Source organism: Rhinichthys klamathensis, unplaced genomic scaffold (genome assembly GCF_029890125.1).
Source record: "Rhinichthys klamathensis goyatoka isolate OS25496 unplaced genomic scaffold, OSU_Roscu_1.1 h1tg000181l_1, whole genome shotgun sequence".
Taxonomy (NCBI): Eukaryota; Metazoa; Chordata; class Actinopteri; order Cypriniformes; family Leuciscidae; genus Rhinichthys; species Rhinichthys klamathensis.
Window position 1 is genome coordinate 3885122 of NW_026606709.1, and position 16252 is coordinate 3901373.

The 16252-nt window shown below is 38.3% G+C and overlaps 1 protein-coding gene across 2 annotated transcripts in view; it reads left to right on the forward strand.

Annotated features, from left to right (window-relative positions):
- The window catches only part of si:ch211-1e14.1 (UPF0606 protein KIAA1549), a 56586-nt gene that overhangs the window by 15771 nt on the left and 24563 nt on the right, over positions 1-16252 (forward strand). For both annotated transcript variants that reach the window (XM_056261322.1, XM_056261324.1), the window contains exons 3-6: positions 9113-11272; positions 12771-12859; positions 15255-15423; positions 15509-15639. In XM_056261322.1, the coding sequence (XP_056117297.1) occupies positions 9113-11272; positions 12771-12859; positions 15255-15423; positions 15509-15639 (2549 nt within the window). The remainder of the gene's footprint in view (positions 1-9112; positions 11273-12770; positions 12860-15254; positions 15424-15508; positions 15640-16252) is intronic.

Below are 16252 nucleotides of genomic sequence, written 5' to 3' on the forward strand. Positions count from 1 at the left end.
AGATCTCAAAATAAAATGCACACAAACGTGATGAACATATTCGGTTTTTAATGAGAGAGAGAAAAAACGATACGAGTGCGGTTTAGAACCTGTAACCTCTGACACGCTTGGCAAAAGATCTACAGACCATTAAGAACTCAAACATAATCTGCGGATCGATGCATTTATTTACGAGTTGAGCAGAGAGGCTGCACAGTTTGACCAGCGGGCGGCAAGAACTCTTGCCGCCCGATCATCAGAGATGATCCCTAGAGATCATCATCTCTTAAGACGGGGAATAATAGGGATATGGACAGGAATATGTTGCACATGTAGGCTAGTGTTTTATTTTTTCTGCTGTTGATGACCACAGGTTTAAATGAAACTGGTAGCAAATATTTTGTAAAACTTGTAAAAACTGCACATTTATCGCATATGTGCATCGTCCCAATGACATTTACATTTGCATCTTACACATATTGCTTGGTTAGATCTCGCTGTCTGTGAAAGTGATAGCTCTAACTATTGTTCATGCATTACACGGTTGCATTTCTGTACCAGGTGGCAGAGGGAGTCATTGCTGCACTGTTGTGTGGAGTCATGGTATTTCCCCTGCTGTCCGTCTGTCGGGCGAGAGGCTCCTTGTCATTACTCATGATAAACACTGCTCATTTAGGCTGAAGGTGACTCTCTTACAATTAATTATTGAACTTGTCTGCCGATCAGGATTAAGTCACTCCATCATTAATTACTTAAAGGGGTCATATAATGCCATTTTCATACAAGGTGATTTGATTCTTTAGGGTCTAAATTAAAAGTTTGTAATATACTTTTAATTAAATATTCTCATTAGTATTGTAAGAAAACACTCATTTTACCTGGTCAAAAACAGCTCTGTTTTCAGCACGCCGTTTAAGTGCATGTGTCTTTAAATGATAATGAGCTTCAGTCACCTCCGCTTCTCTGTTCTGTGGGGCATTTTGACACAACACACGTGGAGTGTTGCCTTGACAACAGTTGAGGGTATATTTTGGAGAAAGAATGGCAGCGGAAGTCTCTGAGGACACATCTGTGCAACCGTATCAGTTTGAACCATAGTCGGACCCGGAACAAGATGATGGCCCTGAAGAAGTTCGACAATTAAGGCTCGAACAGGACGTTTCTGAATGGTTGGTTAACGTAATGTCACTTTGATCTATCTTTGTATGTACTGGGAGGGTAGAGTAGTGAGATACGACCGCTATGCGTTTACTGATGTAACTTATATGTACACAGTTTGTAATAACACAATAACCATAACGTGTTGTTCATTATAAACGTGGGATTATGAATTATATTGAGAATGTCGTACATAGAAAACATGCCGTAAGTACCCTGAGTGTAAACCTTAGCTGCATTCATCGTGAAGCGTGCAAGCGATTTGCAAAGATTAATATAAAGGTTAATAAAACTTTAGAAGAAGAATATTTATTTGTCATTGTAACGAGTACAACGAAATTAAGTACAGTCCTTGTCAGGTACCAACCATCTAAAACAACTAAAACAACTTTACACTCACTTCTTCTGGAGGTGCAGCAGGAACACGAATAGTTGGTACCGATTCTTTTTACAGGAGCAGCTTCTTAGCAAAACCAGTTTTATACTGACCCTCGTTTATAAAACAGTCTGGTGAGAAATCATTTGTGCAAACATGAAAGCATTGACGTTGATCGTAGGGAATATTCCCTTCGGAAACAAAACTCAGGCACTGCGTCTTCAGCGGTTCGGATTTAGGAACATCAAAATGACTGCTGTGTTCGTTATTACACCCAAGAACAGAACACCACAATCGCTTAGACGCCATTCTGCTCCAATGTATCAACAATGGCGGACTATGATGACAGCTCGCTCAGGGCGGGTCTGTGTTGAAACGCTGCTGTCAATTAACAATCGTGGGAGGGGCAAACGGCTCAATTTGAGACAGGGAAAACATATAAGGAGATTAAAAAAAAAACACTGGATGGATTTTTTTCATTATATGATGGCTGTGTACAGGCACTGCCAACACACATTTCAGTACAATCAACTTGAAAAAGTGCATGTACCATTATATGATTATATATATACCATTATTTACCATTATACCTTTAATTGTCTTGAATGTTGTTTCTTTTGGTGCTATTTTACATCATTTCACTTGGTCTGGCTCACCAACAATGTCACAAGAACATATTGTTAAAATACTGTTTTCAAAGGTTAAACTTTGAAAGAAATATTTGTTGACTTTATCAGACTGCATATTAGAGAGAAGAAAGGAAGATTACATTATATGGAAGGTAGCTAAAATCACTTTAATCTTTTTTAGATTCAGCTATTGGTCAAGTAGAACAGCTATAGTGTGTCAAGTAGATTCATGAAAATATTTAATACAAGTAAAATACAGTATTTATACAGTATAAAATTTAGTTTTTATTTTTTTTATTTTACTCAAGGCATTATATTAAATTGTTTTTATTTATGCATCAATGTAACCTAACCATACTTAATAGTAAAAAGCAATATTTACCTGCATATACACATTGACCAACCCCATCTTAATTAGTGAAATTATACAGAAATCCAATTCTTTTTCATGCCGGTTAGATCCTGCACCAACTTTCCTTTTGAAACACTGTACCTCTGTTATTGCTGCTCCTATCTCACATCTTGTAAATATGTCTCTTATTTCTGCCTCTGTTCTCGTTTCACTAAAGATGGCTGCTGTTACCCAGTATCCTTAAACCAAATCTGGACCCAAATGACTTTGCCAATTATCCCCCAATCTACCGTTTGTCTCAAAAATCATGGAAAAGGTTGTTGCCTCTCAATTGCAGTCATTTATAGCTGTCAATGATCGGTTTGATATATTTCAGTCTGGTTTTCGCTCGCATAACAGTACTGAAACTGGCTTAGGAAGGGTTATCAATGACCTCTTACTTTCTGGTGACTCAGGCAACCTCTCCATACTCCTATTACTTGACCTCAGCTCAGCTTTTGATACTGTCTGTCATAAGTTCTTACTCATGCACCTCTCAGGGATTGGTTTCTCAGGAGCTGCGTTCTCCTGGTTTTCCTCCTATCTGACAGACAGACAATACTACATCACCATGCACAATTATACATCTCCCACTTTCTTCCTCAAACAGGGTGTTCCACAGGGCTCAGTTCTCGGCCCACTACTATTTATTATTTACATTGTGCCTCTCGGACAAATTATTCGCCTCCCTGGTTTTTAATACCACTGTTATGCTGGATATATACTGCTTGCCGACCGCATTCTATTCACCAGACTGCAACACTATCGTCATGTATCATCAATGAGTTAAAGACCTGGCTAAACTCCAATTTACTCAGTTTGAATCTGACTAAAGCAGAAATCTTAATTCTCTTAACTAATGCTACCAGACTTAGACCTTGAAGCTACAGCAATTATTCCACTCAGACTCTTCACTGACCTTCAATGCTTATATTAGTCAACTCTGTAAAGCTGCATTTTTTTCAACTTCGCCGTATTTCCAAACTCTGCCCCATGTCAGCCCAAAAGATGCTGAATCATTAGTACATGCATTTATCACATCACGCCTTTTTTTTTCCTGGACTATTATATCTCTCATTTGCAATATATTCAGAACTCTGCCGCAAGAATGTTAACTTACACTAAATGCTCTGCTATCACTCCTATTCTATTTAACCTCAACTGTTTACCTGTGTCTTCCCTTATGACTTACAAAATTCTTCTGCTTACATTTAAATCACTCAATGGTCTTTCTTCTTCCTACCTCTCTGACTTACTTCCATCTCGACCTCTCCGATCTTCTGGCTGAGAACTTCTTTGTGTATCGAGATTCGAGATTTCGTCTATCGTCATGGGTGGCAGGTCTTTCTCCGTCCTAAGCTATGGAACTCTCTTAAGACAATAACTACAGGAATTTAAGTCGTAACTTAAAACCAATTTGTTTAAGCAATATTAACGGTTATAGTGTGTTTCTTCTTAAACATTTTCCATAACTCTGTACCAGTCATAATGCTTCCTTAAGTACCATTAGTCATATGCACCTGACTTATGCTTCAACTGCCCATCTTTCTATGCTGTCTGTAATTACAATGTTACCGTTTCTGTTTGTTATTCGACTGTTTGCACTAGCTATGTGATATGCAACTGCAATCGCTCATGTCCTAGACTGGGCAAATTTCTACTGTCCATTTAACTGATTATGTTTGAAATTACTGTCTGTTCCTTACCGTTATTGTAATTTCTTAATCAATTGTTTGGTATTTGATTAATTGAAAATGATTATTTAAACTGATTCAAGTAAATGTTTTTTTTTATTTTAGTTATTTACTTTAGTGTGTTTTCCTTATGCCAACACAGATAATTGAGAACACAAAGATTTTTTTTTTAAACTTTATTTCTTTTTTTTTTAGTCTTTTCTTGTTTTTGTGGCTTAACACCAAGAATGTATATGGTTTGAAAATGCCTGACAGCCATTGAGATTTAATTTAAATGTATTTTTGTTTTGGTTTCAATTATGTTATTAAGGGTCAGACAAATGTTCGTACATAGGGATTTAAACTATCCATGATATTTTTATTTATTTTTACTGGCAGAAATAATAGTAGGGTACAGACTGGACTGTTCTGCAGGTTTTTAATTGACTTAACTGGAGTAATTTTCTTGTTGAAAATAAAGACTTGTGCTAAGGGACAGAGTCCTCTGCTTTGCTTGTCAGTCATTGATGTGTTACATGACTTGCAGTTGTAGTGTCTTCATAACTGGGTCAACAGCCCATTTTGATTGGCCTAGCTCAGAAAAACATGGGTGGTTGTGGCTTTAATGTTTTATTGAATTGCTCCTGAGGGAATAGAAATCTAAATGTTCGAAAGCTAATCTAATGAGGTCAGAGGTCAGGCAGTAATCTGTGCCTCTTCTGTCCTGTTTGTTAACTTTAGTCTTGCTCAGTGACCTGAGAAATGGTGGATCAGCAACTGATGTTTGGTTGAGATAGTTGAACACATTAGTATTCACCCGTGTGTCATTTAAACCACTTATTGCCACAGTAAGACTAATTAATGACTCTCGCCTTCCCTCTCAAAGAGACTCGTACATCAAACTGTGGATATTGATGATTCCTATGAGTTTTACAGCTTCATCAATCATAGAGATGAAATTCCCAGACTGATTTCATGAAATGGCGTGTGTATGACATGCCAATTCGTATTTCCATTTTTGGCGTGCTATCAACACGCATAATCGCTTTTCAGCATGTTTATCAACGCCGTTGCGTTGACTTAACGTTACATTACTGTATATAAATATGACCTACCCCAACCCCGTCACTAAACCTACCCGTCACTGGGGTTAATACCATTTATGAGTCTTCCCCTACCATCCTAGGAAAAAATATCACTCCCCAGATGTAGATCTACATTTTGCTTCGTTTCGCTCGTACATTTAACGGCGTGTACATACACGCGGAATCACTCGGACATTTAACGGCGTAGACCTACACGCAAAAGATGACGGCTCGTTTCGGCGTGGACATACACGCGGATAGCTCAAAATGCGTATAGATAACACGCCACTTGACTTGAAAGTGGCGTGTATGTTTACGCAAAGTCATGATGTCATGTTGAAATTACATAGTTTTGCTTTAATAATAAGCTTGCAGGTTCTTTAACGCTGTACACCAACATTGCTTTACAATGCAAGAGACTGTACAGTATACTGTGTACCAATTTGAATTCTATATACTGATTTGCATACTATATACTAAGTAGTATGCAAGATGAGAATTAAAGTCAATGCATAAAAAAGTAAGATAAAGGTATCATGATTATAAAGTTTTTTCTGTGTGGCTTTTCAAAAAAATGTAGGCTAGATAAATTGATTGATTGTATTTTAAACTAGTGACTATAGTTTGTGACTATTCCTTTAAACATTTATTTATATTTAAAAGTGAGTTTTCATTAAACTCACTATTTTTTCATTAAACTTTTATTTTTAAATGCATAAACTTTATGGTAAAATATCAGAATTTTAAGGTACTAAAATACCTATTATGCAAATGCTTGCATGCAAACTTAAGATGAAATATGACATAATGCAATGAAGAAAACAAAGAAAAAACTATGTAAATATCACTTGTGAATCAGGACCATACCCACCATTGAGGTATTTTTCCAAGGACTAAATAGTAAAGGTTGTGAAATAATTGCCTAAGATTAACTCTACTTCGGTGCATCAAGGATATTGAACAATGCCGATAACCAACCTTCTCATCTGAGCTGCCTCAGCGATTAGATAGTGCTCATCAATGTTAATGTTTGATGACCAATCAAATTAAAGTAGGCGGGCTTTATGTTCACAGAAGCTGCTGAGTGCAAATTTCAACACTGCGCTTCTGTTCATATAAGTGCGAGATAAGATAAAAGTATATTTGACAGCTGTTCTATGATAGAAATGTTAAACGACTGACAGAAATAATCGGGGATGTAAACTAATATACTTTTGTCTAATTTCGCCATTTTTAATTAAAAATAGGCTATATAATTTACATGATGCATGTAAAAAAAAAAATCTTGCTGCCGTTGTTTAGGTCTAACAACTGTTTCTTCTACTTCAGGCTCTCTCTCTCTGTTATTTAGTTGATCATCTGTTTTACACAGCCGCCTGCTTTATAGGGGCTTCAAACACTTGGCCCAGAGCATGGCAGTGAGTAACGCAGTCTTGTATACTATCAAATAACTATTTACTCTCAAGAAGCTCAAACACGGAGCATACTGACCTGGTTAATGTAGTATAAGATGTTATTTCTTTTGTGCATTGAGTTTTTAATCAAATTTAAATCACACAACAGCAATCACATAATTAATGCCAAAAAGTGGACTTGGCTGATGCTATGGATCTTTCTCTAATGCTGTTTCTTTTGATATCAGAGCCAGAGTGTTAAATGATGGCATGTTCTCCCTTATATACATGTCTTTTTTTTTTCTTTTTTTTTGGTCTAAATATAGAATTGTGGGTTAACAAGTCTTCTGTATAAAGCACATGTGTCTGGGGGGATTCTTCAGAAGGCTGAGTATGTCAGTTATTGCTTTATCACAAATCCGTCTGGCTCATCCTGTGAATCTCAGACGTTGTTGAAGGACTGCTACGTATGTTTCTATGACTCATATTCATGTTGTTATGAATTTAATTATGTATTTTGTACCTTGAGTTGCATTGTATGTGATTAGGTTGCAGATGACTGGCTGAGCTTGCATTAGCATTTGAATATAAATGCCAAAACGCAATGCATAGCATAAATGAAGAACTAAAAGGTATATAAACGTAACCTTTTCTGCTAAAAGTGGAGTACCTCCTTTGTTTTGGTTAATTTAACTTAATCTGTCTTTTTACATCTGCAGTTTTGAAATCTGTCTTTTTACATCTGCAGTTTTGAATTCAGCAAGTCACAGTTCATTCAGTTGGAAAACATTTCAGTTTTATCTTATTTTTATAGTTGGTTTGAGGTAATTTGTAGTAAATCATCATAGAATATGCATTGATCTTGTTTCATCATAGAATATGCATTGATCTAGTTTCACGCTGATCAATTCCACCTTCCAAATAATTCTATTATGATATTATATTGAAATTTAGGTCATGACATTACATTATTTTTATATTGGTCTAAATCCATAAAGTGCACCAGGTAGCACAATGAAAATTTGGTTGTATTATTATTCAACACAGGTCAAAATAAATTAGGAGGAATAATTTACCTAACCTCCTATGGGAAAACTAGACGCATCTGAATAGCGTTAAGACTGTTTTGCTCACTCTGGTGCTTCATTAAGAAGCTCCTCACCTTTGCCTTCTATCCTTGGTCTCAGAATGGGTCATTTCATTACTGTGCAGCTGCTTCTGAATATCAAGCCAAACACTGCCAGCTTTTATGCCCAACCTCTGCACCCACCATAAAAAGCAATGCACATGGAAAGTTTATAAAACGTGTAGTGGAATATAAACCATAGAGGCCGATACTGCTTTCAGGAATCCTTCTTGAAAGTGGCACGCTTAATTATTTAAATACTCTCCTGTTTCATGGCCTTGGCACATTCCAAACCACCCGCACATGTGCGAGATTGTGACTTTGGTAATCACGACAATGTGACTTATGCAGGAGAAAAAGCCTTGAAGCATCTGGGCACAATAGCATGATGAAAGTCCTCAACTCTCAGACTTTTTGATGTAACTCATTCACTGCATTTGTGTTTTACTCTGATTAATGTCTATTACGTTAAACAAGCCACATCAATAAATAGCACTCAAGTCAATGAATCCGTTTTCATAAAAAACATTGTTAGTGGGGTAAGTTTTATTATTCTTTAATACGTTGTAGATCAGTGTTGCATTTTATCAGTTGTCGGTGTTCAAAATCGATATTGTTAAAATGTTAAAAATCTAAATCAATTACTTGACCTTATTGGTTCAAAGGTTGACTAATTAACTTAATATCAGATATTGAATAGAGATGTGTTTTTAAGGCATAGAGTAAGTTGTAGTTTTACAGCGATGTGCAACTGGTTTTATACAAATTTATTTCCCCGACAGTTTTTATAAACTACACCTTTTATATATAGAAGGTGTAGTTTAGGAAACTTTCACAAATATACAAATAAATTCAGATTAATTTGCATGTAAAACAGACCTTCCTGGAAACTCTTCGCTTCGTAAACCTCAGATTTGATAGTTAAACGCATGCATTTTAATGAATTCCAATCATTCGTAAATTACACAATTTGTTCTGCTCAAATCATCAATAAGGGTTCTATCATTGTCAATAATAATGTAAAGCACTTCTTATCTATCATATTAACATCACAGGCTAAATCTTATAGTGTGTAAGTGTAACCTTATTTAGGGCCAAATCTATTTTTGAACCGTTTCGTTCACAAAGCCTATTACTTTTGCTTACGACTATTACAGAGACGTATGTTAAATTGCATTGATAAGGCATATATCAGCATTGATTTGTGCAATTAACTGTTTTTCATATAGTTTTGTTGCTCTTTCTATAGTTTGCATCAGATAATTTATTTGTTGGATTTTTATTGTCTTTGTCTCTCTTAGTCTGGCCTTTGGAGGCTCCAAACATGCCAAATGAATCTTCGATGGAAGTGCTGCATAATGCATCATCCATCCCCTTGTCTGGATTTTCTCTTTCACCTAGTTCGGATCCATCCACAGCCACCGAGAATTACAATCACAATTTCAACACTGAATCAGTATTCACTTACTCCTTGAACTCTGCCACAATCCCAGAGCCTCTTGCCACACCTCTTTTACTTTCCTTAAACTCTGGAGAGGCAGTTGGATCTACCCACAGAGGTTCCTCCAGACAGCCTCGACAACTAAATTCTCCAGTGCCTACATCCCATAATGTGCCCTTATCTTGGTCTGCTATCAGCCCAGCTCCCCAAATCTCACAGGGTACAGATTCATCTGTGCCTTCTAGCTTGCCTTTAGTTGGACAAAATTCTCCTTCGAGAATTCCTGATGAAAATCCCATTCCTTCCCCTCGAACACAGAATGGGACGGTGGGAGCCAGTGACACTAATGTACCTTTTGGACACCAATTGGAACCATCCAGCAGAATCAAAGACCTTCAGTTACAAGCCAGCCATGACCCAAACACCGAACCAGGCAATCAGCAGTTGGAGCCAAGTCATGTGGTTTTCATACATACAATAACTTCAGTGTCTGTCGAGCAAACTATGGGTCCACCTGAAGACTTTTTCCCAACCTACACTATGGATGTGGACTATGGTTCTGGAGATTACCTAGAAACAATGTCCTTCATGGGATCTGAAGGTAACGACTATTCGCTGGTTACCAATCTCCCATCTGATGTGTATGACTTTGAGGACTCAAACTCCGAGATCTATGACACTACGTTTCCCACAAGAGTGGGGATTTCATTTTCCAGCAAACACTTGTATCCCTCCTCTACCAGTGTTTCTAGTTCTTTCTCCAGCAAACTTGTTGAAAGTTCCAGTTTTAATAGCAATTCAACCTCAGATGGAGCCAACACTGACTTAACCAAACAAATAACAAACTTTCAGAGTTTTACAAATGTTGTGCCCTTTACCATGTCAAGGCCTCCAGTTTTTACCAGTGTTTTGACATCGGCCCTTGACCACACCATTTCTCTATCACTTTTAACCATCCAACCAACCAGAGTCCATTCTCTACCAATTGTCCCAACAACTTCAGATGTCTTAAACCAGAACCAGTCTGTCAACGAGAGCTCAGAGTTGGCATCTGACTGGGCAGGCACTGTTGCCGTCCAACCCACTGATGTCCTTTTACCAGACATGAACAGTTTAGAATACTACACCATCCAGTTGACCAAGGACAATGGTAGCTTGCCAGAGCACACTGTCAATCAGACGGTCTCTAGTGTTTTCTCTTTCATGCCGGTTGGCACCACAAATATTGTGAGCACTAGAACCTACACCATTGACCCAAGTTACATGCTAACAGCTTTGTTTGATGAAGATCTACAGCCTGCAGGTAACGGTTCCTGGACTGAGGAATCATCAACAGACATCTCTGGATTTGAGCCTTTTAACACTACTAACCTGGATACCTCTGAAGTTACACCTAGTCTAACGGATACTACAGTGCCATATTTGGAGCCGTCATTTACACTGACACCCTCAATAGACCCTTCAGCTCCCTTTGGAGATATAAACTCAACCACTGATTGGGCTACCACACCTTTTATAGCATACAACACTTCCTTACTGGTGACTGACCCATCTCCGGTGACCAAAGAACCGGATGGCATGTCTTCTGTTAATGACAGCCAATGGATTATCACCTCACTCCCAACAGAGACCCTCTTTACTAGTAGTGTACTTCCCACTGTTTTAGTAACCACCTCTATCAGTGTTTATGAATTACCAACTGACTCAACCTTAAACGTCACCTCCTCCCCTCCTGCAACCGAGATGGCTGACGAAGGATTTGTGTCTGGAACACCATCTGACACCATGGCTACTGATGGCGATAACACCACACCGATCAGTAGTCTTACAACCACGTCCTCTCCAGTATTACATAATGACACCACTGTCACGTCTTTTACTATCACAAGCTCCAGCAACACAACAGGGACTACTGTGAAAGACACATCAGGTACAAACCTAACCACAACCCATCCAACAACTATTGCCCGGAATTATCTCTGCAACATCACTAAACCGGACACCTACTTGATCAGAGTTGGTAAGACAGTGAAAATGAATTTGCTATACACGGTATATATATATATATATATATATATATACACTCACCGGCCACTTTATTAGGTACCCCATGCTAGTAACAGCTTGGACCCCCTTTTGCCTTCAGAACTGCCTCAATTCTTCGTGGCATAGATTCAACAAGGTGCTGGAAGCATTCCTCAGGGAGTTTGGTCCATATTGACATGATGGCATCACACAGTTGCCGCAGATTTGTCGGCTGCACATCCATGATGCGAATCTCCCGTTCCACCACATCCCAAAGATGCTCTATTGGGTTGAGATCTGGTGACTGTGGAGGCCATTTTAGTACAGTAAACTCATTGTCATGTTCAAGAAACCAATTTGAAATGATTAGAGCTTTGTGACATGGTGGAAGTAGCCATCAGAGGATGGGTACATGGTGGCCATAAAGGGATGGACATGGTCAGAAACAATGCTCAGGTAGGCCGTGGCATTTAAACGATGCCCAATTGGCACTAAGGGGCCTAAAGTGTGCCAGGAAAACATCCCCCACACCATTACACCACCACCACCAGCCTGCACAGTGGTAACAAGGCATGATGGTTCCATGTTCTCATTCTGTTTACGCCAAATTCTGACTCTAACATCTGAATGTCTCAACAGAAATCGAGACTCATCAGACCAGGCAACATTTTTCCAGTCTTCAACTGTTCAATTTTGGTGAGCTCTTGCAAATTGTAGCCTCTTTTTCCTATTTGTAGTGGAGATGAGTGGTACCCGGTGGAGTCTTCTGCTGTTGTAGCCTATCCGCCTCAAGGTTGTGCGTGTTGTGGCTTCACAAATGCTTTGCTGCATACCTCGGTTGTAACGAGTGGTTATTTCAGTCACTGTTGCCCTTCTATCAGCTCGAACCAGTCTGGCCATTCTCCTCTGACCTCTGGCATCAACAAGGCATTTCCGGCCACAGAACTGCCGCTCACTGGATGTTTTTTCTTTTTCGGACCATTCTCTGTAAACCCTAGAGATGGTTGTGCGTGAAAATCCCAGTAGATTAGCAGTTTCTGAAATACTCAGACCAGCCCTTCTGGCACCAACAATCATGCCACGTTCAAAGTCACTCAAATCACCTTTCTTCCCCATACTGATGCTCGGTTTGAACTGCAGGAGATTGTCTTGACCATGTCTACATGCCTAAATGCACGTAGTTGCCGCCATGTGATTGGCTGCTTAGAAATTAAGTGTTAACGAGCAGTTGGACAGGTGTACCTAATAAAGTGGCCGGTGAGTGTATATATATATATATATATATATACACATATACATATATACACCAGCAAGGTGCTCCTGTCATTTTTTTAAGGATCAATGTGTGACTCAGTCCATAAAACAGATGTGCCTTAAACAATAACTAGATTTAGATGCAACATTACTTTTATCTTATTTTATTTTATTTTAATTTTATTTTTATATTCAAGGATCCAAGAATAGCATCAAGCTAGATATTTGCTCTGTTGTAGGGTTTCCTCCGGGGTCTACTGTTGGATATGCTAAAGCCAAAGTCCGAGAGATTCTCAAAGCCGAGTACAGCCGCTCAGTGGAGCTACAGGTACTGTAGACATGCGATTTAATAGGTCTATGTTATTTTTTCCTCCTCTTTTTTTGCTTGTCTTTATTGATTTCAAGCAGTGACAGCAACTCTTCTATATCTAAAACTATTATTTTATAGAATATTAAACAATACAATTACAAATACCTTGATTGTAGAGAAAATTTATGCTTTTAAAAATTCATTTATTTTTTAATGTAATGCTAAAAGCTTTTTAAAGTAACAACAGGTAACTTTTGCTCTCGGGGTCCCCCTACAGTTGGGAAACAGTATTGTCCTCTACTACTGTCGTAAACTCTGTCATCCTACATGCACGTGCAATTGTTGACAACCATGATAGCCCTGAACACTGTAGGAGGAGGTCACATGCAGGTGTTCTGCTTGCGTCGCGTGTGAAATGTCTTCATCCCAGGTACAGTGGCATATATTTCAGCATGTCATATGAATATAATTTCATGGGTTTTATTTTTTTTCTAACGACAAATGATCGCGATGCTCACGTTTACAAGCCAGCGTCATTATAGTAGCCTAGTCCAGTGGTTTTCAAACCTGTCCTGGAGGACCCCCAACACTGCACCTTTTCTTTGTCTCCCTAATCAAACACACCTGATTCAACTCATCAGCTCATTTTCACATGGGTTAATGAGCTGATGAGTTGAATCAGTTGTGTTTGATTCGGGAGACAAAGAAAACGTGCAGTGTTGGGGGTCCTCCAGGACAGGTTTGAAAACCACTGGCCTAGTCTATTGGTTACCGTTTTACTGAATCTATATGATACTTCAATGCAATGTTTGAGTGGTTGATAATAACCATATATCGTCAATATTATAATATCAAGCTACCATAAATGAATCTGCAAATTTTACAAATCGATTTGCATTATAGCTTGAGGCAAGACAAATAAACAAATATCACAGACATGTTAGGTATCCTAAAATATGATTTTATTAATAATCTTCCTCCTTTCTTTGTACATGTTGAGTAGACTACACTTTTTAGGTCAAACATTTGCTCTTTGCATTTCATCGATTGCAAAGTTCAAATCAGAACGAGAATACTAGCGATAGCTAACCATCAAAAACTAGAATATCGTTTACTAGCTACCAGATTGATAATTCGCTACTACTCTAGCGAATTAGAGAGGTTAGAGAGAGGCATTCTTTTTTCGATGGGGGGTTCGATGCTCCCTGCACACGCAAGGTCTCTCGCTCGCTTTCTCTCTCTGCCGTCCGCGCGCGTTGGAGCACAGTCTCTGTCTCGCGTGCGCGCTCGCTCTAGATTCCGGGAGATTTGAACTAATTTGTGGTATAACTTGTCGATCACGAGTGGCTCAACTGGTAGATCTATAGATAAACTCATCTTTCAGGCATTTGACCGACCGGGTTGACAATTTAGTGTGAGAAACCGGGGGTGTGGCGTGTGAGCGTGTGAAACCAATCAAATGCGGGTGTCTCACGGCCAATGCGTGAGAGTTGGCAGCTCTGCAATGTTGATCCTCGTTCTGCCTTTAACGCGATCACTTTCTCTTTTTCTCTTTTTGCTTTGCTCCGATAAAACCTTTGCTTTCTTGTTTTTCTGTGCTGCTTCGGCCATGACTATAACATTTGGCTCGCAAGTCCGATTTTAAGGAAGTGGGGGTGGTGGTGGAAGTGACGTATATGCCGTAAAGCAGTCGAATTTTGTAGTTCTCTTTGTTCGCCGGTTACTACCCGAAACCCGAAGTTTAAAAGTACGATTAAAAACGCTACAGACCCCGTCAGACTATGGCAGACGTGTCATTCAACCTATTGTAATTCGATGTACCATCACAAGAGACTTGGAAATATATTATGAAGGTTGAAAAGTTACCTGTTGTTACTTTAATGGGGAAAAATTGTGAAAACGGCATCTGAAAATATAGTTTAAATATTTAACCTAAAATCATTCTGGTGTTCTTTATTAAAAGAACATTAGCTGGGTTTCCACGCCTATATTTTTGGATATTGCCTAAAAATACAGAATGGATGAAAAATGTTACCAGAAAATGAGAAAACAAAAAGTACCTCTTTTTTTCTTTTTCTTAAATGTATCATAATAGGGATTGTTTAAATCACAGAAACTTTAAATATGTTTTGTAATCCAGTGATGTGTCAGTGAAACAGATAAAATCTTCCCTTCCTGTTTTATCTCTTGGGTCTTCATAAACAAACAACACCTAATTTGGCTCAATGGGAATGAAATGGTTCTTTGCAACTCCCTGCATTTAAACACAAACCATCCTGGACTTTTACAGGCTCACTGAAAGTCTTTTTGATATTTCTCCATGTTCTTGAAAAGGATGTGAAATTGCTATTACAAATATGATGTACAAATCCTTGAGATTTAATGTTCAAAATAATTTCTTCATGTGTTAAAGGTTGTGAAAGCTCCTCCAGATTTTGTGTTTCGTGCTGTGTCTGGTGCAGTGGTTTACACTGCCATATCGGTCATTAATGCCCTGAGAATCTCTGCTCGGACCACTAGCTCCTTTATCAGCGTGTCACCGATCAGTCCTGTTCCAGGCCTGCAGTACCATGTACATACAGGTACACTGCATGTCACAATTAATGAATTCTCTCAAGATGTCATGAATTTCACCAAACATTTCAACTCTATGCTTGTGTTTTGCAGTACTTCAGTTTGTACCCAGCCACATAGATGTGCGTATGTGTACCTTCAGTGAGCAGACAGAGAAGGGTCTGATCACAGCCTTAGCTGAAGTACGCCGACGCTCACAGGAGTCCACAAACTTTACTGTGAATGTAAGTTGACTGCTTTACCCAGTTAACAGTATTAAGAGCTCAACTTTCAAACACCAATATCCTGACACTGAACCCCTTCAAATCCTCTTAATTGCTTCTTATTCCATTCCGATTTGCTTAAATGACTACTTTATACAGAAGTTTTATATGATGCTAATGTAAACGAGCCAAATTTTTTATTCTGGAACATTTTTGATGTTGGCAAAAAGAAGCTTGCTTTTAAATTGTGTAATGTGAATTTGAGGCTTGATTGCCTTCAGTGCAGTGGGATGACATCATATCCAGCTGTTTGCTCTGATTGGATAAGTTCAAACGTTGTCAAGGCAACAAATCTAATGGCTCCTCTCTTATTCATTTCATTCACTAATGTTCAGGAACCTTTTAAATAGATACGTGAGTGTGATTGAAGACAAGAGACTTTTTATATTAAGATATTTATTATCTACTATTTTAGTAACTACATTATTTAATTGTTTTATATATTCATTTAAGTTATTTATTTTTTATAAATTCTTTTTTTTTTTTTTTAGTAGCTCACATTTTACATTAGATTCTTGATTGATGAAAATCTAGATATTTTTGGCTTTTAAAATAGCAGAGAAATATGTCTATT